Source organism: Oryza brachyantha, chromosome 1 (genome assembly GCF_000231095.2).
Source record: "Oryza brachyantha chromosome 1, ObraRS2, whole genome shotgun sequence".
NCBI lineage: Eukaryota > Viridiplantae > Streptophyta > Magnoliopsida > Poales > Poaceae > Oryza > Oryza brachyantha.
The window spans coordinates 7,250,351-7,275,943 of NC_023163.2; the positions used below are offsets into that span (position 1 = coordinate 7,250,351).

General features: G+C 42.7%; 4 protein-coding genes across 4 annotated transcripts; 2 read left to right on the forward strand and 2 right to left on the reverse strand.

Annotated features, from left to right (window-relative positions):
• Positions 1-3,013: 3,013 nt before the first annotated feature.
• On the forward strand, positions 3,014-5,549 carry LOC102701499 (phosphatidylinositol 4-kinase gamma 8-like). Its single transcript, XM_015837855.1, has 2 exons — positions 3,014-3,583; positions 3,694-5,549. Exon 2 carries the CDS (start codon positions 3,764-3,766, stop codon positions 5,222-5,224), a length of 1,461 nt encoding a protein of 486 aa, XP_015693341.1. The 5' UTR covers positions 3,014-3,583; positions 3,694-3,763; the 3' UTR covers positions 5,225-5,549.
• A 2,934-nt stretch (positions 5,550-8,483) lies between these two features.
• On the forward strand, positions 8,484-11,760 carry LOC102701777. Its single transcript, XM_015837975.2, has 5 exons — positions 8,484-8,779; positions 8,888-9,025; positions 9,431-9,686; positions 10,457-10,534; positions 11,094-11,760. Exons 1-5 carry the CDS (start codon positions 8,705-8,707, stop codon positions 11,231-11,233), a joined length of 687 nt encoding a protein of 228 aa, XP_015693461.1. The 5' UTR covers positions 8,484-8,704; the 3' UTR covers positions 11,234-11,760.
• A 2,241-nt stretch (positions 11,761-14,001) lies between these two features.
• Positions 14,002-18,764, reverse strand: LOC102706693 (glutamate--tRNA ligase, cytoplasmic-like). The gene is made up of 7 exons (XM_006643980.3): positions 18,641-18,764; positions 17,792-17,964; positions 17,361-17,457; positions 17,118-17,271; positions 15,956-17,031; positions 15,411-15,875; positions 14,002-14,409 (listed from the first exon to the last, which is right to left on the reverse strand). The coding sequence occupies exons 2-7, from the start codon at positions 17,926-17,928 to the stop codon at positions 14,191-14,193; spliced, it is 2,148 nt and encodes a 715-aa protein (XP_006644043.1). The 5' UTR covers positions 17,929-17,964; positions 18,641-18,764; the 3' UTR covers positions 14,002-14,190.
• A 2,529-nt stretch (positions 18,765-21,293) lies between these two features.
• LOC102702060 (ATP-dependent Clp protease proteolytic subunit-related protein 4, chloroplastic) lies at positions 21,294-25,244 on the reverse strand. Its single transcript, XM_006645693.3, has 7 exons — positions 24,902-25,244; positions 24,583-24,786; positions 24,200-24,255; positions 23,109-23,235; positions 22,790-22,867; positions 21,851-21,964; positions 21,294-21,781 (listed from the first exon to the last, which is right to left on the reverse strand). Exons 1-7 carry the CDS (start codon positions 25,136-25,138, stop codon positions 21,710-21,712), a joined length of 888 nt encoding a protein of 295 aa, XP_006645756.3. The 5' UTR covers positions 25,139-25,244; the 3' UTR covers positions 21,294-21,709.
• Positions 25,245-25,593: the final 349 nt, after the last annotated feature.

Sequence of the window (25,593 nt, forward strand, 5' to 3'; positions counted from 1 at the left end):
AACCTGTGGCTGCGAGCTGTGGCCGGGTGAAAGTTGTTACGGCTATTTGTCGTTTGCTGATCACTTCGTGTTATTCTCTATTTTTATATTATAATATTTTATAGTCTGTCTAAATTTACATGTATACTAATAATAAATATAACATATATACAAAACATATACATTTATATTTATATATAGATAAATTTAGAAAACCAAAAAATTTTATAATATAAAACTATGAAAGTATATATAGAATTTGATTTCTTTTCCTAGGTTCTTTGGGCATCATACTCACCGGTAAATTGATAAATATGACTGATCTAAGATTGAACCGATTAGAAGAAGATATATTAATACCCGTTTTCAAATCCGATTGAAAAAAAAAGAGAGATACGGGCTAAATACACGACAAGTCATATATCATCCCACAATATTCTTCTCTAGTTTCGCATTTTAAAAGGAAAAAAAACAAGATAGGATAGGGAATATAGTGATCTTGGTCCTACCGTCCGATTTCACCCCTAGCCGTTGCCATGGTTTATGATTCATGAGATGATGGGAAGTGTGTACAGTATTCCATCTAGTTTTTTTATTTAACGCGTTTAACTTTTCGATCCACATTTGTCATCCATCTTATCCGATTAATTTATGCAAAATTACAAATCATGTTTAAAATTCCTTTAATAATAAATTAAATCTGAACTAAATAATAACTAAATAATTAATAAGTATATATTTTTAAATAATAAAAATAATCAAACGTAAACTAAGTCAGTGACATTAAATAATAAAACAACGTATGGATTACATGCCAATGACCGGGCCCAGGCGTTTTCGTTTCGTTTCATTCTAGTGATATTCCGGGGGAGGTTGGGCACTTGGGCCAACGGAGTTGCACGACATGGGACGGGAAGCAGTGGGCCAAAGTGACTAAATTAAACCAAGGATGCTTCAATCCTACAAATCCTTGACTTTGCCTTGCACCATCAACCAAAGTTGCCTTTTTCCATGCATCTTGAATGCGATTAGGTGCCGACACGCTGCTGCTCTAGGCCTCTTTCTAGCTCTACATGCCGGTCAGGTCAGGTGTGTGTGGGGTAAGGTCAGGTCAGATCCAAAACAACCCAGCCGTAGCTGCCTCAGCCAGCCACCGGGTGCGTTTGGTTGGTGGTAAAGATGGAATGGGATATAACTATCTATATTTTTAGAAATATAATGATCTAGTTTTATGTTTGGTTAGATGGATGGGATGATGGATGGATGAGGATGGATGGGATGGATATATTGAATTACTAATAAATAATAATATAAATTAATCATCATAGATTTTATCGTAATTAATATAAATTATCAATTAAATATATCTATCATCATTAATTAACACTAATTTAAACTTGGTAGTTACTAATTAATGTCAAAACAAGCTAATTATCATTAAACAATCACTAATGATCATGTTTCGTGAAGGTGGATGAGCTGATCCGGCCAATTTGACCGGATATATCCATCCAGCATTTTCGTGAAATATTCCCTTTCTAGACCATCATATCTAGTTTTGCCCACAAATCAGATACATCAAAAACCTGAACGGTCATCTCCCATCTAGACATATCCTACCAACTAAACACATAAGCACCTGAGCAAGGGTGCTTGGGCCGGGCTCATCTACGGTACCTGCAGCTCACCGGGCCTAACCTAACCTCACCGTGAATTGCCTCCCCCACAACTAGCATGGGTATATATGTATAAAGTTATGTGTACAATGCATACGTATAAATTTCTACTTTTACATGATTTTTTTTGGATGGGCTAACACACTACTCCCTCCATTTATAAGATATTTGACATTTTTGCTTGCTGTTTGACTATTTGTCTTATTCAAAAAATTATGAAAATATTATTTATTTTGCTTGTGACTTACTTTATTATCAAAAGAACTTTAAACACGACTTGTTATTTTTTATATTTGTATTAAATTTTTAAATAAGACGAATGATCAAACGTTATAACTAAAAAAATCAAACATTTTACATTATGAAACAGGGAGAATACTTATTAGGCTGAATGCATCAGACCTCCCTTAGGCGGTTAGGCCTTGTTCAGTTAATATCTTCCATAGGAGTATTGAGGGCGATTTATTCCATACATATTGGACTTGTTTGACAACTTCTGAGAATGAGATTGGGAGTTCAGAGGAGGGGAATTAATGGAGGGGTTGGTCATGGAAGTAAATTAGTATCAAGTTGTACTCAATTTGATTTGTTTGCTATTGATACTATGAATGTTAAAATTTTCTTCCTAAGTTGATGTTTATTTTTTAAAATTATAGCCGCACTCAACAAAAAACTGTACATGTCAGTTATAATTGTGAAAATTGAAATAGAATTAACAAATTACTCAATTATGATATCAAGATGGGTATAATTTTATATTTATTAATAGCAATATGTGGGGGCTTCCATAGCTTTCCACATATGAACATATATGTACATGCCCGATGCATCAATGTTGCAAATGTGTGTTAGTAGAAATTAACCGAGCATGATCGCTGGAGTAGTAGTCCTCGGATCTACTCTACTGTTGAGAGTAAGAGAAATGTTTAACCTGTCTGATAAATGTGGCTGCTAGATAAGAGTTTTTTTACTGTCTTTTAAAAAGTATCTCAAAATATCATATTTTTCAGTGAAAAATATTAATATCTTGCTATATCCTAAGATATCAGAATTTTGCACTAAAATTTTTATTGCACGAATATATTTATTAAGAATGGTTAAAAACTCACGTTAGATAAACTATCTGATTATCTCCATGGAGGTCATTTCTCCCGCATTTGGTTCCAGGTTCGTTTTATCTAATCTAATCCAATCCAGCTCATGCATGTCTTCGATGCCTCCGTTCTAGCTGGATTAATCAACTGCACCGCTGTACGTAGCGCCATGGAGATGGACTGGCCGGAGAGGAGAGCGGAGGAGCGCAATGCACAAGCGAGCTAAGCGAAGCCAAATTTAGGCCGGCGAGCGTACAGGCCAAGATCTATATATGCGTCAATGGCGTCGTCCCTACTGGAGCGGGTGCAAAAAATAGGCAGCTGTTGCGATCGACTTCCTCGAGTTGTCTCTTTCTTCTCCTTCCCCGGCAGGGCAAGGCAAGGCCACGCCGCGCGCGGAGGGAAGGGGAAGATTAGAAGGCGCGCGCGGGGAGGACGACGTACCGCCACCCAAGGCTTTGCTGGCTGGCTAACCATAGCTGATTGAATTTTAGCGGGTCAAACTTATCTCGAGGAGTGGAGGCGGCGGCGGCGGTGGTGGGTGGTGGTGGTGGTGGCGATCTAGCGGACCGGAGGCCGGCCGGCGGGGTGGTCGCCGGCGAACCACGTTTACCCCTCTGTAGCCTGCCTTTGGTCTGTCGTCGTCTCGATCTCCCGTATTGGTGGTTCACTGCAATGCCTTCGCCTGCAGCCCGTGCCCTCGCAGCGGAGTCTTCTTCTTCGTCGTCGTCGTCGTCGTCGCTGCACGGCTGTGGCGGGTGCTACTGACTCTTGGATGTAGCTTGCCCGCCGTCGTCGAAATGTTGCTGTAAGAAGCCGAGCTCACCAGCGAAGGTATGTATATGCGTGGCGCGATCGATCGCCATTGCTGTTGCATGCATGCATACTTGCATTGCACCCGATGAGTGATTTGCTTGCGTGCATGGCGGCGACCCGTCGAGCAGCCGGCCCTCGATCGCCTCCGGTTACTGCCTCACCGCCGACGCGGGAGGTTGCGTCTCTTCGTCCGCCGGGATGGCAATCGCGGTCGGTCACTGCCACGAGCTGAGGCCCCCGGGCGTCGTCCGTGGCCGGTTCTGCCGCCTCCGCTCCGTCGCCCAGCTGGACCGACCGCTGCTCGACCATGACCTGGACCGTCGAGAGCGCAGCAGGTTCGCCGGTTTGTCGCCGCGGCGGAGCCTCTCCTCGCCTTGCTTCACCACCGTCCCTCCCGCGGCCGACCGCGCCAAGTCCGCCGCCGACGATGGGAAGGTGCCGCGCGTGGAGATCGTCGCGGGCGGCCGCGCCCCCGGTGTGCACGAGCTCATCATGGAGGCCGCGGGTGCGATCGCGACGGGGACGCGGCTCGTGCCAGCGCAGAGCGGCATCGGGGGCGCGCTGCTGCTCGAGGACGACCGCTCCGGCGAGCACTTGGCGGTGATCAAGCTACTCGACGACGCGCCCTCGCCGTCCCACGGTGGTGGCGGCTACGCGAGCAAGGCCGTGCTGCGGGAGGTGGCCGCCTTCCTCCTCGACCACGATGGCTTCGCCCGCGTGGAGCCGACCGCCATGATCAAGATATCGCGCCCCTCCGTGCCGACAACGACGGCCTCGATCCAGCGATTCGCGGCACACGAGTACGACGCCGGCGAGCTTGGCCCGTCGCGGTTCTCCGTGGCGTCCGTGCACCACGTCGGCATCCTCGACGTCCGCCTCCTCAACATCGACCGCCACGCGGGCAACATCCTCGTCAAGAAGCCGCTGGAGAGCGAGTCCGCCGGCAGCAGCAACGGCAACACGTCGACGCCGCTGGACCTCGTGCCGATCGACCACGGGCTCTGCCTCCCGGAGCAGCTCGACGACCCGTACTTCGAGTGGCTGCACTGGCCGCAGTCGTCGCTGCCATTCTCCGGCGTCGAGCTGGAGTACGTCGCGTCGCTGGACCCATTCAGGGACGCCGCCATGCTCCGCGCGGAGCTGCCGGCGCTGACGGAGGCGGCCACCCGGATCCTCACTCTCTGCACCATCTTCCTCCAGCGCGCGGCCGCCGCGGGGCTCTGCCTCGCCGACATCGGCGACATGATGACCCGCGAGTTCTCGGCGATGGAGGAGGGACTCAGCGCGCTCGAATCCCTCTGCAAGAACGCCTACGACGCCTCCGCCTCCACATCCCCTCGCAAGCATCCCTACGACGACTCCGACGACGACGAGAGCACCCAGTTCGGCATGGACGACGTGCCCGCCGCGGCCACCGCCGCCGGGCTGGCGCACTTCCTCCTCGGCGGAAGCGGCATCGCGAAGAGCGTGAGCTTCTCGGCGGCGGAGCAGGGCGCCTCCGGGCGCGGCGGCGCGCGCAAGCGCATATCGTTCGAAGAGCTTACCGGCGAGGAGTGGGCGGCGTTCCTGGATCGGTTCGAGCAGCTGCTGCCGGCGGCGCTCGAGGCCAAGAAACGCGCCGGGCTGAAGCTCACCTGCAGGCTGGGAACCTCCGTCTGAGATCGAATCTTGCCTCACCATACCGTACTCCATCCATGTCGGATTCGTCGTCGACGGAGCTAGAGAAGAAGATGCACACATGTCCGAGAAATCCTGAAAGCCTAGCTCGTTGTACGTGGTAGGCAAGGGCGATCGAGGCCAATCCCGCCATTGTCGTGCGAGAGCTTGAACCCTAAAAATTTCATGCTATAGGGGAGCGCAGGAGCAGCTCTGGAAATGGTACCATGTTCCAAGGAAGCTGACTAGCAGTGCCAACGATCCAATATATGCATCGAGCGAGCAACAAATTAACAAAACGTTGCTCCATTGTTGTATTATGATACTATTATCTCCGGCCCCTGCGTGCGTGCTGCAGTACGTGCACTCCATGGATCGATCGATGCATCGTTGCACATACAACTTGAGAGGGGTGGTTATCTACGCTTCACGAACGTACGCTTTCAGGATCTGCACATCCCCTTTTCACCTTTATATATACTATCCGATCGTAACGAATGAGTGAACAAAAAGCTCATGGCAACTTACTTTCTCTGCTTCATCGGCACGACCGGCGGGGAGCTCGCCGCGCCACCGCCGCCCAGGGACCCGTGCCCTATCCCGCCGCCCGCGGATGTACCATCTAGAACACCCGGAAATGCCGACGTCGGCTTCCCAGGATGAGAGTGAGCCTCGCACCATTAGCTGCTCTTGCGGGACTCCACGAGGTAGCTAATTAATCGATCCATGCATGCATGCAGCCACTAACTCAACGCATGCATGCATTGAGTTAATCGATTCATGCGTGTATGCTTAATGCAAAACCATCACATTTTCAATCTACTACATGTATGCTCAATTGCTCATGCTAACACACAACCCCTCGATATCTGGCCGAAGCGCTTCATGCCCGGCGGCGCCGCCGCAAGGGTCGACCCGCTTGGCAACTACTTCGAGCTCATCCCCTTCGGCGCTGGCAAGCTTGCCGGCATAGTTTTCGTCCAGTACTTCCTCAGCACGCTGCTCCACTCCTTCGATTGGAGGCTCTCCGACGGCGAGGAGAAGCTCGATATGTCCGAGACGGTCGGCCTCACGCTGCCCAAGGCCGTCCCGCTCTGCGCCATCGTCACGCCGCGCATCGTGCCGGCCGCCCGGCGACGCTGTGTATGCATCCATATGTGTCGGCCCGTACGCCGCTCACTCGCCACCCGCGGCCGGCGGCGATCTGACGTTGTACGTAAATATTTTTGTTGGATCATTTCGAAAGCAAAACGAGACCTCAAATATTGCAGGCAAATACGCCTTAATTTCTTTTCTTCTCTGGCTTTTCATCATCATATCATAATTTAACGTGTTTCGTCGTTGCATAATTTCGGTTCTTCAGGGAGGCTTGGACGGAACGCGTGTCGCGCACAGGACGCCGCGTCCCAAAAAATTTAGCAGACCTAGGCACCATCGAACGAGCCAAAATAGCGCGTCGTGAATGCGTCCTCCACCTGCGGCCCAGCCCACCGACGGCCGCCGTTCGCGCCCCAGCCTCTCGCCGCTGCCTGTGCCCCAACCGCCCGGGAGCTAGAAGCACAGGACAGAGGAGAGAAGAGAGAGAGGAGAGGGGAGGAAGAGAGAAGGAAGAGAATTGAGAAAGGAGCAAAAAATAAAACCTAACATGTGGGCCACTCTAAGCCACATCAGCAAAATCGGGGAAAATAAGTCAATACTGCTGAAGGATGTTTTTTAAATGGTTCATATAAGTTCAGGGATTCAAATTTCTGATATTGAGCTTAAGAGACCTTAGACAGACTCAGCGTTAAGTTAAAGGACCTGTTGTGAACTTATTCCGAATAAAGCACATCACCAATCCCTAAAGCCCAGCCCATTAAGCAAAACCCACACCACACGCGCTCACTCGCTTCCTTCTCCTTCCCCTATTCCCGGAAAGAAATTTGGTAGGACTTAGGTCCTACGCTCCTCTGAAGGACGTTGTCACATGTAGGGACACGTGTGCTGTCACAAGCATACGGAAACGCAAAGCATGTCATTGAAACCACTACAACACCTCAGCTTCTTGGTGTTAATATTTTGAAAATCAAGATTTAAATGTATCGACGTATCAAGACTGATGATTGAATATTTCGCCATTACTTACAAGGCTTTGAGTTTCCACTACTTTCTCACAAAAATATGAGTATCAAAATCAACGTTGCAAGTTTTGTTGTCTGGTTATTTCAACTTACTATATATGGATATTAAGATCTTATTTTTTTCGTCTTTATTCACTTGTCACCGTTGACCATTACTATTTTAACTTTGACCATTAATAGCACTTAAGCGATTAGGGGATGACCAGTAAAAGTTATATTATTGTATATTTATACATCATACATCATCAATATAACATATTTTTCAATATGCACAATATTTTTCTAAAAAAAATAAATGGTCAAAGTTACCAAATACCAAAATGACAGTAACCGATGTCAATTATTTGAAACCAAACGGAGTATCTTCTAATCTGGTGAAAATTTTGTACTGAGTACTCAAGCTGGTTCTTTTCACTCTTAGAGCTTGTCTTCCGTATTATGAAACTTTTTGGATTTAACTAGATTCATCCATATATCAATACATATATTTTTTTATATGTCTAAATTCATCAGCATATATATAAATATCGTTAAAGATAGAAAATCTTATAATATAAAATAAATGGAATATCTTAAATCTCAATTTTTCTATTCACCGTACGAGCTCACTATACGTATCCTGCAGAAATGCAGAAAGTACCGGACTGCATGCAGAACTATCGCAAATTAATTCTCAAGCCGCCGCAACCACGACTTAGGCCTTCCTAAAATTTTTTTCCAAAAACATCGCATTAAATTTTTAGACATCTAAATAAAACATTAAACATAGATGAACCAAAAAACTAATTGCACAGTTATAGAAGAGATCTTGAGACGAATTTTTTGAGCTTAATTAATCTATATTAGTCATAAGTGCTACAGTAACCAACATATGCTAATGATGGATTAATTAGGCTCAAAAGATTTGTCTCGCGGTTTCTAGGCTAGTCATGAAATTCGTTTTTTCATTCGTATCCTAAAACCCCAACCCAACATCCGGTCAAACGTTTGATATGATATTTTTGCCAAAAAATTTTGGCAACTAAACACCACCTTACAGCGTCTTCGAGTAATACAATCTGAGAGAACGGAGGCAGGTTTGCTTTGAGAATGTGACAGGACACGTGTCGTACGGGAGACAGCATCCTTCAGAGGAGCGTAGGACCTCAGTCCTACCAAATTTTTTTCCCCTATTGCCCTCGCCTCCCCTTCCACCGCCGTGATCTCGCCGCCGCGGCCGCACCACCGCCGGGCGCCGCTCGCTGTCCCTGAGGGCCATCAGCCGCGCTCTCGGACTACCCTGCTTTGTCCAATACTAGTGTGCCGCCCTCCGTCCACTGCATCCGCGGCGCCGCCCTTGCGGGCGGGGAAAAATCAGATCGCGATGCCTGCCTCGGCGCCTCCTCCGGCCGAGCCGCCACCACCGCCCCAGACCCAACCGGATTCTACGGCGCACACGGTCTGCATCGAATCCCTCGCGGTTGTCATGCTGCTTTCGGACGGCCCCGTGCGCTCGTTTTTGTTTGCCACCGAATTCTGACGTGGTTGGTTGTGGACGATGGTCCAGGAGGACGGGGAGGTGGAGGCGGGTGCCACGCCAACGAGAACTTCGGCGATGGGGACGGTGAGCTGGGGCACCGCCACCCTCGTCGGTGTATTCGCCGGGCTGCTCTACGGCGGGAGCAAGGAGGCCAACGCCTCCGTCGTAAGTTTGCCACTCTATTCTAGCCTCCTTTCCCATTCCCTATCATCGGCGCTGTATGATAAATTGAGCGAAAATAAATGGTTTAATAAAATGGATGGTCACCACATGGAAGAGGTGAGATGTGCTTACATCGATAGTTTATTGATCTACCTAAATTGTAGAGATAGAGAAAAATCGAGAAATTACCGCAGATGTAGGGTTTCCTTTTTGATGAAACAAGCTACCGGTCTATAGAATCAAGTGTGCATTAAGGTTCTCTATTTGGATTCCAGAATTTTGATTAGGACACTTAACCTTGTCTCTATTTTGAGGAGAACATTTATATCTTTTTTTTCTGAACAGTAAGATTTTTTTACACTAAATAAAATGCCTTCTGTTACATCATTTTTGGGCTATATTTTACAGAGCAAAGATGCTGAAGTGATGTTGAAGATGGGAAGCACCACAGACAAGCGTGAGCAGTATAGATTGATGAGAGATGCAATGGAGAAAAGATTCATCCGGGTAGCCAAAGGATCACTAATTGGTGGTGTTCGCCTTGGGATGTTTACCGCAACCTTCTTTGGCATACAGAACCTTCTTATTGAGAACCGTGGGGTGCATGATGCATTTAATATTGCTGGAGCTGGCTCGGCTACCGCAGCTGCATTTGGGCTTATATGTACGTATCTCTTCATATGGAGTGTTCTATAATTTTGTTAAGGTGATATTAATTTTGTTCAGGCAAGGGCTTTTGACTATAGTTAGTTCTAAAACGTTGAATAGTCTGAAGTGAGAGAAATATGTTTGTGATACCATGGAGCCTGAATTGCATCCAATTACTGATTGCATGTTGTACTAAATAGAATAAGCAATAGCACCAGTCATATTTTGAAAGAAAAATGACATGTCTTTGAAGAAAATGAGGAATCATGTACCGATAATAATGTGTTGTAAGTACTATTGTTTTGGGGAAAGTTCTCTGTTGTTGCCATCTACTAGAGATTCTGAAGGATAAGAGATTATATTACTTGGCTTCACCTGTAAGATTTGCTGCCTTCAAAGGCCTTTTTACCGCTGTGAGCTTCTACCTCCTAGACATGTATCTGAAAATCTGGTGGTGGAATAGACTTGCTAAGATATATAGTCCTACATGATTTTTGTGTCACCATGATATCTTAAAAGGAGGTTCCTTGAATTTCTAATCTTGTTGTCTTTCGCTTCGGTGATACTAATTTTGATGTTCAACCTGTGTGTTCAGAAATTATTACTACCTGTCAGGGCTAAGTGCGGTTTCTCATTGCCATGTGATATGATGAGATAAATCATTGTTTTGTATTATTGTTTGTATTTAGTTTTGATTCTGCTGTGCAAATAATTGTTCTTAACTTCATTAACTAAGGTAGCCCTCAGCATCCTAGTTCACCTCAACTGATGGAAGTTCATCTTCAGTGCCAGGTTCACTGATTTGGCGTGCAAGGAATGTATTGGTTGGATCTGCTCTGGGTGCTGGAGTCTGCTTTCCCCTTGGTATTACTTTCTATACACCAATACAAAAGTTGTTTTTTTGCTCACTCGAACATGCACACCACATGATTGATTATGGTCCTTGATACACGAAAGAATTGATAAGTATGTTGACTAAAAGTACTGGATTGAATCCTACAAACTCAATCTATGCATTAACAGCTTTGAGGCTACATCTAATTGCAGCCCTCCTGGGCTTGGTTGCATTTCATGTTGGGCCGGATGCACTTCCAAATTGTTCTTTTTTTTTTCAGTTTGTGTATACTAATGTGGGAGTTGGGCATTACCTTGTTGTAAAATCATGAATCATGGCAACAGTATCAATGCGGTTTATTTGGGATTTGATACTTGGGACACAATGTGTTATAGGAAGTGCATTCACAAGAACCATTTGCATAAAAAGCTACTTATGGTAAGCATGCGAACTACCACCAGCACACTGTCATCAATTGCAAAGCCAACTTGTGCTCACACGATGATTGTGTTGTGGTGACTCATTCTAGCATGCTGGTAGCTTGATTTTTTTTATTCAATAAGTCAGCCTAAGGAAATTCTTTTACAGGTTGGATACAGTTGAAGCTGGCAGAGAAGGCCAATCTTGAGATGGCAAAATCAAAATCAGCAGATTTGGTGGGGGAACAAAGTAATCAAAGCGGTGTTGGTGCCGCTATAGAACGACTTGAGGGCAGTCTACAAAAGTAAAAATATTGGACCATTGAAGGACCTTTTTCATATAACGTGTGTACGTTCCTCTGAAGACCGTAGGAGGAACCTGCTTCATGAGCATAACAATTTTTTCTTCTTTAAATGCACCTCAAGTGGTAATGTTTTCAAACTTTGAAAGTAGTAACCGCAAGGGCCACGCGGAGCTTACATTGTGAAAATGCAGTTTTGATGTAAAATGGTATCCGTTGGATCTCATGTCTGTGCGTAAGGTTCAAGTGCCTATTTGTGTGTCGTCTGTGCCATTATGGGTGGTGCTGATTGCTGAAGTTACCCTCTGCAATCCTTCAGGTCACGATTACCATTTGTACTCCAGAGTTTTTCACGGAGATTAAGAAGAGGCAAAAAGCTTCGTTTGCCCTTTATTAATTATCGCAGTTGGTGGGGTGTGGAGTTGTGAAGATCATGGCCGTAGGGTTCCTCTTGAAATACGAATAGCTGTATTTTAGATCAAACGTTGAGCATTAGGCTATATTTTAGGGTGAATGGCCAAACTCTAATACATGCAGCGTGCACAAAACTTTATATGCAACTTATTTAATTCTATGGGCATTATTTTAGTTATTACACTACGAATGTCCTGAGATTCCAAAATTAAAGAAACACTAAATTGTTTAAGTTTCATATTATCTTGAATATGGGCATGTCTGTATTGGAAAACATGATTGCAAAATCAGTATCCCAAAATTCAAAATAGGATGCAGTTGACTTTTCAATTTACGTTTGACAATTTATCTTATTTAAAAAATTACATAAGTTCTATTTGTTATGTTATGATTTATTTTATAATTAAGTAACTTTAAGCACAACATATAAGTTTGTATATTTAAATAATCCGAATATGAGTAGTCGAACATTAAAAATTCCTCGAGGAAGTACTAAAGTTGAGTCAAGGTCGCTCATATTTGCTATTTGTCCCAAAAACATCTTAGAGCATGTATACTGTATAATTCATCGAGGGTTACTGGATGTGGGGTCCACGTCACTTAAAACACCCAAGGGAAGCCGCTGCAATGTGTGAAACACGTGTAACATATACTAGTATCATTGTGAGGTCCACCTGTCATGAACTCTCTCTCTCTAACTTGCTGGGACCCGAGAAAATTCTCTCTTCACAACAACCTGTAATACACTTTCTTTTCAACTTGTACAATTTCTCCTTGTTTGAGATCCCGTACTTTCGCATCTCCAAGAGCCAAAATTTCTTGCTGGGTGCATGGATTAAGATTGTCAAGGAAATTACCATCTTCTAGCTATAAAATTGTCAAACAATACTCCCTCTGATAAAGAAAGGCAACCCCCTAGATTTCTAAAGCAGAGACATAGAGCTAAGGATAGAATGAAAGATTAAAATGCCCCTTATCAATAAAGAAATTAGTATTGGTAGCTCAGAGGTAAGGGATAACGAGAGACCACAAGAGGAATCTACTTCCATGAGCACTACAATTCTATTTTCTTTAATGTACCGCTCGTTGTAATGTTGTCAAACTTTGAAAAGTAGCGATGGCAAGGGCCATGCGGAGCCTATATTGTGGAAAATGCAATTCTAATGTAAAATTGTATCCGTTGGATCTAATGTCTATGCATAAAAGGCTCACGCGTCCATTTGTGCATTGTTTGTGTCACTACGGCTTGTGCCGAAGTTGCCTTCTGCAACTGCAATCCTTCATCTCGTGATTACTATCTTGTATTCTCTTGTTCATAAAATATAACACTTTATGGAGTTTTTCATGGAGATGGAGAGGTAAGAGACTAGATTAGCCTTTATTCATTATCCCAGTTGGGTGAGGTTGTGGAGATAAGGGGTATTTTTGGCATTGTATCACTACAAACACATCTTGGTACTCTAGTATATTTAGAGCAAAATTTAAACACATGACTGTATTTTAGGACGTATGGAGTATAGTTTCAGTCTAAAGATGCCAATGGGTATATACCCACTGGTTATGACTATCCTAAACTCACCTCCATGAAATCAAAATCCACTCACTAGAGTATTCATTTAGTGTGTATATTTTTTTTCCCATAACCATATCCACATGGGTAAAATATACCATGATAACCCACACTCAATTATCACCCACAAGTTTAATAAAAATAACGGTACATGATAATAAAAAAGATATGACTTGCAATAACAATAAAGCATAAGCATAACCAAAATTTTCACCACATAATAAAACACTATATAAACTAGCAGTACATCATCATAACATTACAACATAGATGTTAATTTAGTACTTCTACATTCCTAACAGAGTAATAGGGTAATCATCATGGCATTACACATAACACCACTTATACTCTATCTTAGCTACAACCAATGAGTACAACAAAACTAGGTGATCAATAGTTTAGGTGGACTATTTTTTTGGTTGGGTCTAGTTTAAATGGACCAATAATAGAATTTATATTTATTTATTTATTAGGGATACCCATTTGGTATAAGTATCGATATTATGTACTCATGCCTAGACCCAACATTCTATTGGGTATAAAATCTTTCCATTAGTATATCCTTGGATATAAAACTTAGCTCATTTATTCACCCTAAAGGGGTAAATACCGACAAGTTTTCAGGTCATGGATCTCCATGGCTATCTTTGCTTCAGTCGGACTTTTCAATCTTGTGATTCCTTCGATGGCCACCTCTAATAAGTGATCGATGCAGCATACACAAAACTTGGGTGCATATTGTCTTGAAATACGGGGCATGTTTGTATACAGCGACCCAGCATTCAGAGAACTACAGAAATATCGATTCTCATATATTCAGAATAAAAGGAGCACCAAATTATTTAGGTTTTAAATTTCAGTCATTGCAACCAGTTTGCTATCGGAAACATGATTGTAGAATCACTGGATTAGTATCCAAACTCGCATACTAAAATTGAGCCAAGATCACTTGTATTTTCTCTTGTTCCAGAAACATCTTCCTAATTCGTTGTGGACTTCTGTCGGCCATCTGGAATAGCGAAAAGGACAATTGGCTTGGAAGACCGGATAAATGGAGCATCACACCTGTAATACCCTTTCCTTTCGAGCTGTATAATTTCTCCTTGTTTGAGATTCCGCATGTTGGCGTCTCCAAGAGCCAAAAATTCTTGCCGGGTGCATGGATTAAGATTGTCAAGGAAGTCCTCATCTTCTTCCAGCTGCAATAATGCCAGAGTAAGAATTTAAATACTAGTAGATGATGCTACTCAATCATGCACTAAAACATCAATGGATTTATTGAAGCGATAACTGAGGTGACATCATTCCGTATGTAAAGAATGTAACAAAGAAACCAAATCTCTTTTAGATCGTGCTCCAAGAACAGGAAGTATAATATATTGACCACTTCCTCCATAAGCCTAGCTTATATGATACTGTGATACAGTGTTGGGTTTCAGAGTTCATCTATTGAGGAAACCTAAGGTACACCGTGTAACTTAATAACAGACTAAATATCGTTTTTGTTCTACCTACATACTTAGCTTATTACTCCCTCAGGCCAAAAATATTTGTCAATTTGGATAAGATTTGGTCAAAGTAATAAAATTCCAACAAGCAATTTTATGTTAAATTAAATTTATAAAACCTAAAATGTTTATGATATTATGATCGTATTTTTCAAGGAGAATCTATGTATATTATTTGTTTTGTATTTAAACTAAGCATTTAAGAAACAATCTCTTGTCAGAATTTTAGAAGTTTAACCAAATCTTGTCCTAAACAACAAATATTTTTGATCGGAGGGGGCAAGTGAAAAGACATTAATCTATATTCCTTTAAAAGAATGTAGTGGTGGCGGCAGTGAATCTGCCACCCCACCTACCCCTATTGTAAAGTTTACAAATTTTCTGAACTTATTAATATTAAGAAACAACCAAATCTAAATAGATAGCTAGATATAAAATCAAATTAAGGTGAATACTCCATATAAAAAAGATGTATAACACATTTAATGGAAAATATATTTTTATTTATTTTAGGCAATATTAATATATTTTCTTTTATCCATAGCAAAGCATAGGCATTCAGCTAGTATTACAAAATTATAACAATTGCAATAGATTAACAATTGTGCGGTCTAAAGAACTCTGTTGCCTATGGTGTTGTGCCCCTGTACACTACTAGCCTACTCAAAAGGACCTTCAATATAAAGTTTTACCTTTTTCTTCTTAATTAGGTAGTCAAACTCTACCAAAGAGAGGGATACGAGATCTTCGATATCTGGCAGCCATGTTAGCTTTAACTTAGTCATCTTCACCGAACCCTCAAGATGGAGTACACCAAGTAATTCAGTTATAATTCCATTCTCTGTTTTGATTTCTTTAATGATAGCATTTCCCCAGTCCATCAGAGTGACTTCCTCACCGATGCTGATTACTGATGCATCAGTACGCTCTAACCAAATTTTGTTTGTGAAGGTTGTAGACTTCTTCCCAGCACCTTCATATTTCTTGTGCCTGGGTAAGATTCGGATGAATGGTTTGTCCGGACCATTAGTAAGAGTCAAAAGCACACGCTGGTCTTTTAGAACAGCAGTATGCCTTCCACACACTGGATCAATTATCTTTTTGTTGATTGTCCAGAGTTTATCCCACTCCATAAGATTTAGATTTTTAGAAGCACCCTTGAAACATAGAAAAATCAAGGACAGCATTAATATAGTTATGAAATGAAATCATAAACAGTAAGTCATTAGAAGATTACCTGCTCAAGTATAAATTGTACCAAAGCTTCAACCTTCAAGCCACGACGTACTATGCCTTGTACTGTGGGGAAGCGTGGATCAGTCCAGTCCTCTACCTTTTTGTTTTGTACAAACCAGAGAAGCTTGCGTTTGCTAAGAACAGTGTAGACCATATTCAACCTGCTGAACTCGTAGATTTCTACCCTCCTTAACCCCATTTCTTGAAGGATACGGTAGTACTGTGCATTACGATCATGGTATTCACTTGAGCGAAGAGCATGAGTCACACCTTCCAATGCATCGACAAATGGACAAGCAAAGTCATAAGTTGGATAGGCCTTGTATTTTGAGCCAACACGATGATGAGGATCAGTGTTGCAACGGAAGTATACAGGATCTCGAAGTGATTTGTTAGGGTCCTGCATGTCAAGTTTACCCCTTACACAGCACTGCATACCCCTTTCAGTTCCATTGATCATCTCTCTCCACAATGATAAGTTATCCTCAACAGTATTGTTTCTACATTTAGATTCCACACCATCCATTCTCTCAGTCCTCATTTGCTCCTTTGGTGTATCATCAACATAAGCCTTTCCTTGCTTAATCAAATTTTCAGCCATTTCCATTAACTGTGGAAAATAGTCTGATGTGTAAGTGACTATATCATATTTTATTCCCAGTGTTTCTATATCTTTCAGGACATTCTCGACAAATTCATTGCTTTCTTTTGAAGGATTTGTGTCATCAAATCGAACTATCAGGCGCGCTTTATATCTCTCAGCAAAGTACTTGTTCAGAAGTCCAGCTTTTGCATGACCAATGTGAAGATATCCACTAGGCTCTGGAGCAAAACGAACACAAACCTCCCCAACTTTTGCGCCTGGGAGATCTACTTCAGGGCCTAAGGTGTTCTGCTTTGAATCAGGCACCTTCTCTTTCAGGCTTGGTGCAGGAGACTTTCCTATCCCACGCTTTCCAACATAAGCAGATACAACTTCCTCTAGTGTGTTTGAATAGTCTGATATGCTGTTGAACCAGCGAACAAGGTTTTCATATTTCTTGGACTTCCTTAGACTTTCCCATCGTTGGCCTGTCCCTAGAGAAAGGGGTGCAAGTCCAAAGTAAGCAACATATACATCTAGAAAAATAAACTACAATTGATAAAAGCCACCAATAAATTACCTGCAAGATTTGACCATACTACAATGTCAGCAATTGACAAACCATAACTAACCAAAAAGGTTCGAGATGCTAGGAAGCCATCTAGAAATGAACAGGCGGCTTCAAATTCAGAGCCTGAAAGAATGACTGGGGCATAGTCGAGCCATTGGTCAACCTAAAGATGCATAATAATAGCACATGTGATTATTCAGACAATCAACAAAATCACTAACGCAACTATAGCAATAATTAACAAGAACATACATATGCTGCTTGAATAGCATCCTGGCCATAGAAGCTGGAAGCAGATGCAACACGAGCAATGTAACGAAGAATTGTGTTAACACCATGGATAAAATCTCTACACAAAATCATGAAAGGTTCGGTCAGAGTTATAAACTAAAAATAAAATACTGCAAATGAAAGGATAAAGACTAATAGGAGGGCAACAATTCATCAAAAAGAAATTTTGGTGATTCATGAATAATAGAATGAGATACGGAAAAAATTGCTTGAGGTAGCCTTGTCAAACCCTACTATGGAATACAAGGAAATCTTATGCACTGAACTTGCTGTTACAACCACAATTATGCAGGCATGATGATAAAGCAAATTCTCATAGTGTAGGCCTTAAAAGAAGGAGAAGTAGCAGTTGATCTGAGAGAGAAACAACATAGTGATAGGTAACCACTTACCCAGAAGCAAGATGAAGCGTGGGCGCTGAACCTGAGCTAACATTTGGATCGATGGAGAGAGAAACACCTGCAACCTTAGCAGCACAGAGGATGGAAAGTGGTGGACTATCCTGAGGGAATGCTAGTTTTGCCTCCATTCAGCCCGTTTGCAAGTTGTCTCAAAGAGAGGGAATCTGCCAGTTGAAGGTAAAAAGAAATGTAGTAAGCTCTACAATTTACCTCAACTATATAAATGACATAAACCAGATTGCACTGTACACTCATTGAGTCCTTGTACAAGTTTCTAACAGACATTAAAAGATCTAGACTTGCTATTTCAAAATGAATCAACAGCCACTCAAAAGTATGTCCTATCAACAAGCTGCGCATTTGATAAGAACGCGGACAGTTGACTGATAGCGGGCATACTTTGGGATCATGACACAGTCCTGAAATTATTATGACATGGGCAGTAGCTGTTACATATTGCCTAAGACACAATGATAACATCGGCGCATAAATGACATGGGATTAAGCAAATATCCTAAAAAAAATTCGAGTTGTAGGATCAAACGGTGAGCAAAACGAAACAAGCCAACAGAATGCTCACTCCACTTCCCCCGTAGACCAGAGCCGACACGGAAGGGAAGCTAATAAGGAAAGATCCCACCCCCATCACGCCGCAGCATAAACCTGAGCGCGTGATCGCCGAGAGAGCCCCCCGACGCCGCGCCGCCGGCCGGGCGAGGACCGAAACCACGCCCGCCGTCCAAATCTCGCACGCAACCAACAAACGGACGGAGAAAGAAGAGCGCATCCCGTAGCTAATAAAGGAAGGGTTAGAGGCAGAGAGCGACGGCGTCCGCTTACCGGGGATGCCGCGGCGGGAAGGAGGGAGCCGCGACCCACGGCGGCGGCGGCAGCGGCGAGATCGGTCTCGGCGAAGGAAGAGAGGAGAGGCCCTACCAGGGCAGGGCTTTTGCTTGCGCTAGTAGTAGCGGGGTAAAGGGCTAGAGCAGGTCCAACAGCGGGCTACAAGAGCTAAGTTCAGTGGTACAGCTAACTACTAACTTTAATTTATCTATAGTCAATACATGTTTCCATATGTCATACGTTTTAAATCTCGTGTGCAGCTGACTACAAATTAGTAGCCCATCTCTCTTCTCTCCCTCTTCTTATCTCTTTAAAATATGCTTATAACTGGCTTATAGCTTTATATTGTACCTGCTCTAAGCTGGCTGTAAACATATAATGAGAGAGAAGAACAGTGAGGTAGTCAGCTACAGCACGGACTCTAAGACGTATTGTATGTATGACATGTGGAATTTGTTGCTTATTAGGTCCCCTTTGATTTAAAGAAAATTCATAGGAATTCTAGGGGATTTTATTCTTATAGGAATTTTTCCTACAAATCCCTTTAAATCAAAGGAATGAATCCTATAAAATTCCTATGGAATGTCTCTTCCTATGCAAGTTTTGAAGAAAATTTAACAAGAGGTTGAACCTCTTGGAAAAATTCCTTTGAATCTTTATCTCTTCTCAAATTGTTTTGCAATCATCTGTTTTACACTTATATTCCTATTAGAATTCTATGTTTTTCTTATTCTTCCGTTTTTTCATTCCTGTGATTCAAAGGGACTCTTATTGTATGAATTGGTTACTAGATTGACTACAATTAATTATTAGATTGGCTATAGATTAATTGAAACTAGTACTAGTTGGCTATAGTATTGAACTTGCTCCGCCGCCTCCGCGCAAAATCGTCTCGTCGCAAAACATCAGTCAGTCGCCGCCACGTCTTGGTCCAATTCCGCAAGCCAGCTGATCATGGTTTCCAACTTTCAATTTAAAAGACACTGTACCCTCGTATTTTCGATGCTCAGTTTTGTTGGTCAAAATTTAAATTTTCAACATTACATAATTTAAAATTTATTTTAAGATTTTTTATCATAATTTATTTTCTAGCTTTGATTTTTAGATCGCTAAAAACATATGTCTAAAAATTCTATTCGTATACCATTTTCATTTACAAATATATTATTTCACTTATTCCACGAATAAGCGAAAGATGGGCACCGCATCTTCTGTTTGCTTACTTTCTTTCTTTTTCTCACCAATAATTGAGAGAAATTACATATATCGATATACCGTTCCAGAACGATATAGAATTGAGTTTCCTTACTTTTATTTTAAGGGAGACTACAGCATGGGATACCGTGCGCGCACAGGATAAATTAGTGAAACTAAAAAACGCACATCCCGCGCATGTCTCCTCCTGGCTGCATATCCCCGTTCAAGCTGGCTGGTGGGAGTGATGGGTAGTACTGGGGCTAATGTCAGTGTGACAGCTAGTAGTAGCTTTTTGGCTTTTGTCTGCTGTTGCAGTAGCTGCGTGTGAAAAGGAGGAGAGTGAGAGCAGCAGCAAACTAGGAATATTTTCTACTCTCTTTGCCAGATCTCACTGCTGCTCACACGGATTTCACCCAAATTTTCTACTCGTTACTTCACCGCCAGACCATATGGAACAACATATAAAAACATGTTATACTTTTTACATTGGATGATACCATATGAAACAAGTGTTGATATCATTAGTATCACAAGGTATCAGATAATACTAGATGACAATTGATGGTATCATCGAGTATAAATTTTACATCATTAGGTACTTAGTGTTATCACATGATACCGCAAGGTATCACATGATTCAAGTATGTATCAACAAGTTATAATTTTTAAACTGAATGATGCCATATGGAACAAGTGTTGATATCACTTAGTATTGCTAGGTATCATCCAGATATCATACAGTATAAAATTTGGTATCAGTAGATACTTGTGATATCACATCGTACCAGAAGGTACCACCTAATTTCAGCATGTAGACATATGTTATAATTATTACACTGAATGATACTGTATCGATACTTGTTCATACCACTTGGTATCAACAAGTATCAGATGATACCGGATGATAACTGATGGTATCAACCACTGCTATCGATGACGACCCCACCGCCTCGTACTACTCCTCCTCCGGCGGCCATGGCGTTCGGCCAGGACAGGCCACCACGCCTCGCCGCTGTCGTAGTACACTCTGTAGTAACCAGCAGCTATTCGTGATTAACTAGAGTCTCTTCCATCTTGTCACCTATCATTTGCTAGCTATCTCTCTCATGTGCCTCGATTTCAACACCTTAAAATAAACAGCGTGGCAGGTCACCATTGACCGAGACTTAAAAAAAAAGAAAAAACTTCATTAACTGTCCCGTCTAAACGGAACCCCGTTCCGTAGCTTGTCTCACCAAGAACAGAGATGAGCTACAGAATCCGTATACTGTTCCAACACAGTATGGGCTTGATTGGTTTGATACTTCATTATCAGTTTATACCGCTCCAACATTATACCGTCAATTTTCTTTTATCTCATTACATGAAAACACATCCTCAAATGCACCCCCTAACATTCACTTACTCGCAATATTCTCAGTAAAAACACATCCAAGGTGTGGTACCAAAAAATTATTAAACCCTAATAGACAAAATCATACACCAACGACTCCACTGTTGCAACAAACATGCAACCCTTTTTAAGACCAGATACATTATCAGAATCACGTTAGCAACAAAACGAAGAGGTGCATCACATCTTACATACACTAGGGCTCACAACGCAAGCATTATCATTGCAACAAAAAGGGAAAAAAAAAAAGAGCAACCATTTCATACAAGTTATCAGGAGAAGAAATCGGGCACCAAATTTGGAAAAGCCCATGCCAAAACAGTACCAGCGTGTATTCGATATTTGCATTGCCTTTCCAGCTCGATGTTCTACAACCAGGCCAACTAATGAGTGGTAGCTACTCCTTAAGTACTACAAGCATTTCGTGTTGTCTGACCTATCGCCAACTTACATGGAGATTTTATCTAGCTGTAATACTATATCAAATTTGATCTTTTGAGCTCCGACACAACACCACCATCTTCTTGGCTTTTCTCATTGTACAGCACCTGTGAAAAAGAACACCGTCAAATGAGACCTGGTCTTTCAATTTCCTTTACTCATTCTAGAAACTTTACCTTGTCAATGATGCCATAATCCACAGCTTCACTGGGACTGAAATATTTCGGCCGTTTGATGTCCTGCGCAATCTCTGCGGCCGATTTGCCAATATGCCTTGATAGCAGCTTAATCTGACATAAAAGCGAATTCAAATACTGTAGCATAGCAATGGCCCACCGAAGAGAAGACCACCTGCCCCTTCATACAAGTTTATCTACATGGGCAACTAGTGCAAAATATGAAACCAAGTTTATCTAGCATGGAGAAAATAATGCATGGAATCCTTACATCGCAGTCCATCAAAGGCTATATCAAATCTAATACGATGCAACTAAGTTTTCGTCAACATCAGGTCCAAGAAGAAGCTTGTAGCCCTACGAGATATTGTTTTCAGACAAATTGCAAGAAACCACTCTTGAGGCGCGAAGGAATTGTTTTTTATCGTTTTTCAAGGCATACAAATGTGTATCAAGCACTATGACAGAAAGAGCTAAGATACTTCCAAATCACTGTATCTAACTAATTTTCAGCGGGGCTCTGGCAGCGATTATTTGAGGACATGAATGATTGTACACTTTTATTCGCTCAATAAAGGAAGGAGGCCAACCTGATAATTCAGGTAAACTAAGAACTCTGCTTCTTCTTCTTGTGATGTGGCAATGTTTGCAATTGAAAGAAGGACATTCAGACCTAGAAGACTTACAAATACACGATAATTGGGAGGATGATTCTTCTTACCACATCTTCTACTTGCCAAAGAATGAGGGAAATTAGGAGTTGAAATACACAAATAGTTTTATGCAGCAGTAACGAACTAGAGAAATTGTTAGTGACTGGTACAGGTAAAAAAATAATAGTGATGCTTTTGGATTGAATTCAAGCTGACATTATAGTTTCTTTCTTCCCAAATGGATAGGGAACAGATTAAAATTAACTTTCTTGAGAAAAAAAGGTACCATTTCTATCTTCACATTTCGGATTTCCTTTCTTGCTATGTCAACATCTGTCGCCTGTCCTTGAAAGCGACCAATCGGCTGCACATCAAAAGGTCAGAAAAGATAATCTATACTCATATTTTCTAAAAAGTAAATACTAGTGATACTGTACAGTTTTGTATGTCTATAAAAGTAGTATGTGAAAGCAAGCACCACAATCCAAGAGCAAAAATGTAACACGCTCGGCTATAAGTTATCTATTAGTGGTGCGTGGTACGGTTGTCCAAGATAGAAATTAAATTATTGTCTCTAATTCTCAATTAATTGAAGAAGAAATAACCTGCTTTATCATTATCGTCGATGATGGAAGTGCAGCACGGTTACCTTTGGCACCAGCAGCCAAGAGTAAAGCAGCTTCTCCCCATGCATTGCCAACACACAGGGTGAAAATTGGAACTTTCACATACCTGTATTTGGTGAAGACATAAGACAGAATTCCAGAAACATGGTCGTTATTGCTAGGATGCATGAGCATATTCAGCAAAAACTAAGAACGTGACATTGACAGATGGTTTTTTAGATGAGATTAAGAGCATGGCTTGGTAATGGCTATAGCAACTGCAATCCTACAGGGCATCCAAAAGACCAGTAGCCCTAGAAGAGCTAGTAGAAGATTTTACAGTATTTCAAAGCAGGTAGTCCGATATCCATATGTCAACACAAATTGAGAAAAAGAGTAATTGTAGTTGGTCAAGTATTGTATTATTTAATCAATAACAGAGTTCCAAGTGGATCAATGGGGAAGATGCAGGTAGGGTGGAAACAGTTATGTGGTGTCTGTGGCTCATTTAGGGGAGAGATTATTGTGGCATCCTGCTGCTCAGCAGGGAGCATCAGGGACATCTTGTTCCTCTCTTCTGGGTCACATTCACATATGGCCTCTAGCACAGTGCATACTATTATCAACCCTACTGAAACAGGAGCACAAGGGGGGACGATATAGGTATATATCGTATACTTTTTCCACCATATAGTGCATAAACACTGAATTTGTGGATCTGATTAATGCTACAAAAAGTATAGACCAAATTGATTTAAACTTCCTATACAGTAAAAGTGTGCCGTTTAGTAGTAGTATGCCAGACATTTCTGTAAGCAATTCTGATATTTGTGATTATCCATATATAACATTAAAAAATTGCAATTTTAAGTTTAACTAGAACATGTAAGCAACAGGGATTGTTAGTCTTTTGGGTGCCCTGTACTCCTCAATATCAAACCAGGCAAATTCCTCATAAAGAACTAATAGGATAAAAGTTTGCATCACAGAACATGTCACATGTGCCAAGCAAAAGAAGGAATTTCATTTGGAGAGGAAATATGAAGAGAAATAGTTTTGAGAAAAAAAGTGGTGCATAGGTAGGAATTGACCTCATAGCATCATATATTGCAAAAGCTTCTGTCTCGTAACCCAATTTCTCGCCATTCTATGAAGGAAGAGAAATACATCAGAACAATCTATAGTCTATATCTGAAAACAGAACAATAAATCTGATTGGAGAAAACATTCGAGACTGCTAAGTTTTAGACTTTTCAGTTCGATAACAAATTCTTTGTAAGAAAGATGTACAAACTACACATTATCTGTATCATTCAACAAAGTTAAAGAATCTGAGCAGAGCATGAAAATTGAGTGTCGGAGAACTTCGTGATCCTCAAGTTACCCTAAAATTGATGTGCGTGCGTGCCCATTCACTAACCAATCAAGACTTGTGGAAATCATACAGACCAACTATTGCATCAGATGCAGCGACCTTGGTTGTGCCCGTGGAGTTGATGTACAGGTAGATGGGCTTCTCGGCGTCGTCGTACTGGAGGTAGAGGAACTCGGCGAGCATGAGCTCAGTCACCGACGGCACGAGGCACATCCCGAGGTAGACGATCCGGTTCTTGTACAGGAACGAGGCCAGGTCCGGCGGCGGCTGCTGCCACGCGGTGCCCCTCAGGAACGGCACCACCTGCAACACCATCCCACAGAGGAGAACGCCATTTCAGTCCACGCCAGCTCGCTCGCCCGCTCGCTCGGAGTCGGAGGGCGCAAGTGCGGTAGCAGGTGAAGGCCAAAGGCCGTACCATCGCGACGACGTCCCTGGCACCACCGCGGCCGCCTGCCGCGGGGTCCGGGTGCGGTGGCGCCAAGAACCGCGGTTTGGCGGTCACCACCCGGGCGGCGGAAGCGGAGAGAGCGCGCGGGCGGGCGGCGAGGCGGAGGTGGGGGGAGGGCGAGGCGGGGAGGGCGGCGAACACGGCACGGGCGTCGGGGGAGACGCGGGGAGGGAAGAAGGCGGCGGCGGCGGCGGCCGCCTCCATGGCAGAGGCGGTCTCGATGGGGGGAGAGCGAGCTGGGTGCGCGGATGCGGGGGAGCGGCGCGGTCCGAGAGCGGATAAGCGGAGGAGCCGCTTAGACGAAAGAGGGCACCGGGGTTTTTGCTCGGCTTGGCTATGGGCTGATACTGTAAACATCTCCGGTAGAATGGTTATTTTTGTACACTGTATTTTAAGTAAATATTAGCTAAATAAATCATTTAATATAGGAGACGAATAATAGGCTAAGTGTGTGCCAGTCAAATTTAGTTGACTCCATGCTAAAGCTGTTTAAACTTGCTATATATCTTCATGAGGTTTTTACATAGGCTAAAATATGTGGTGGTGGTTGCGGAGCAACGAGCAATAGACAGAGGTGAACAGTCGAGATGTAAGGATAATACGAAGCCATAAAGATGACGAGAGTATGTGATGGACTTCATCACCAAGCTTATGTTGCA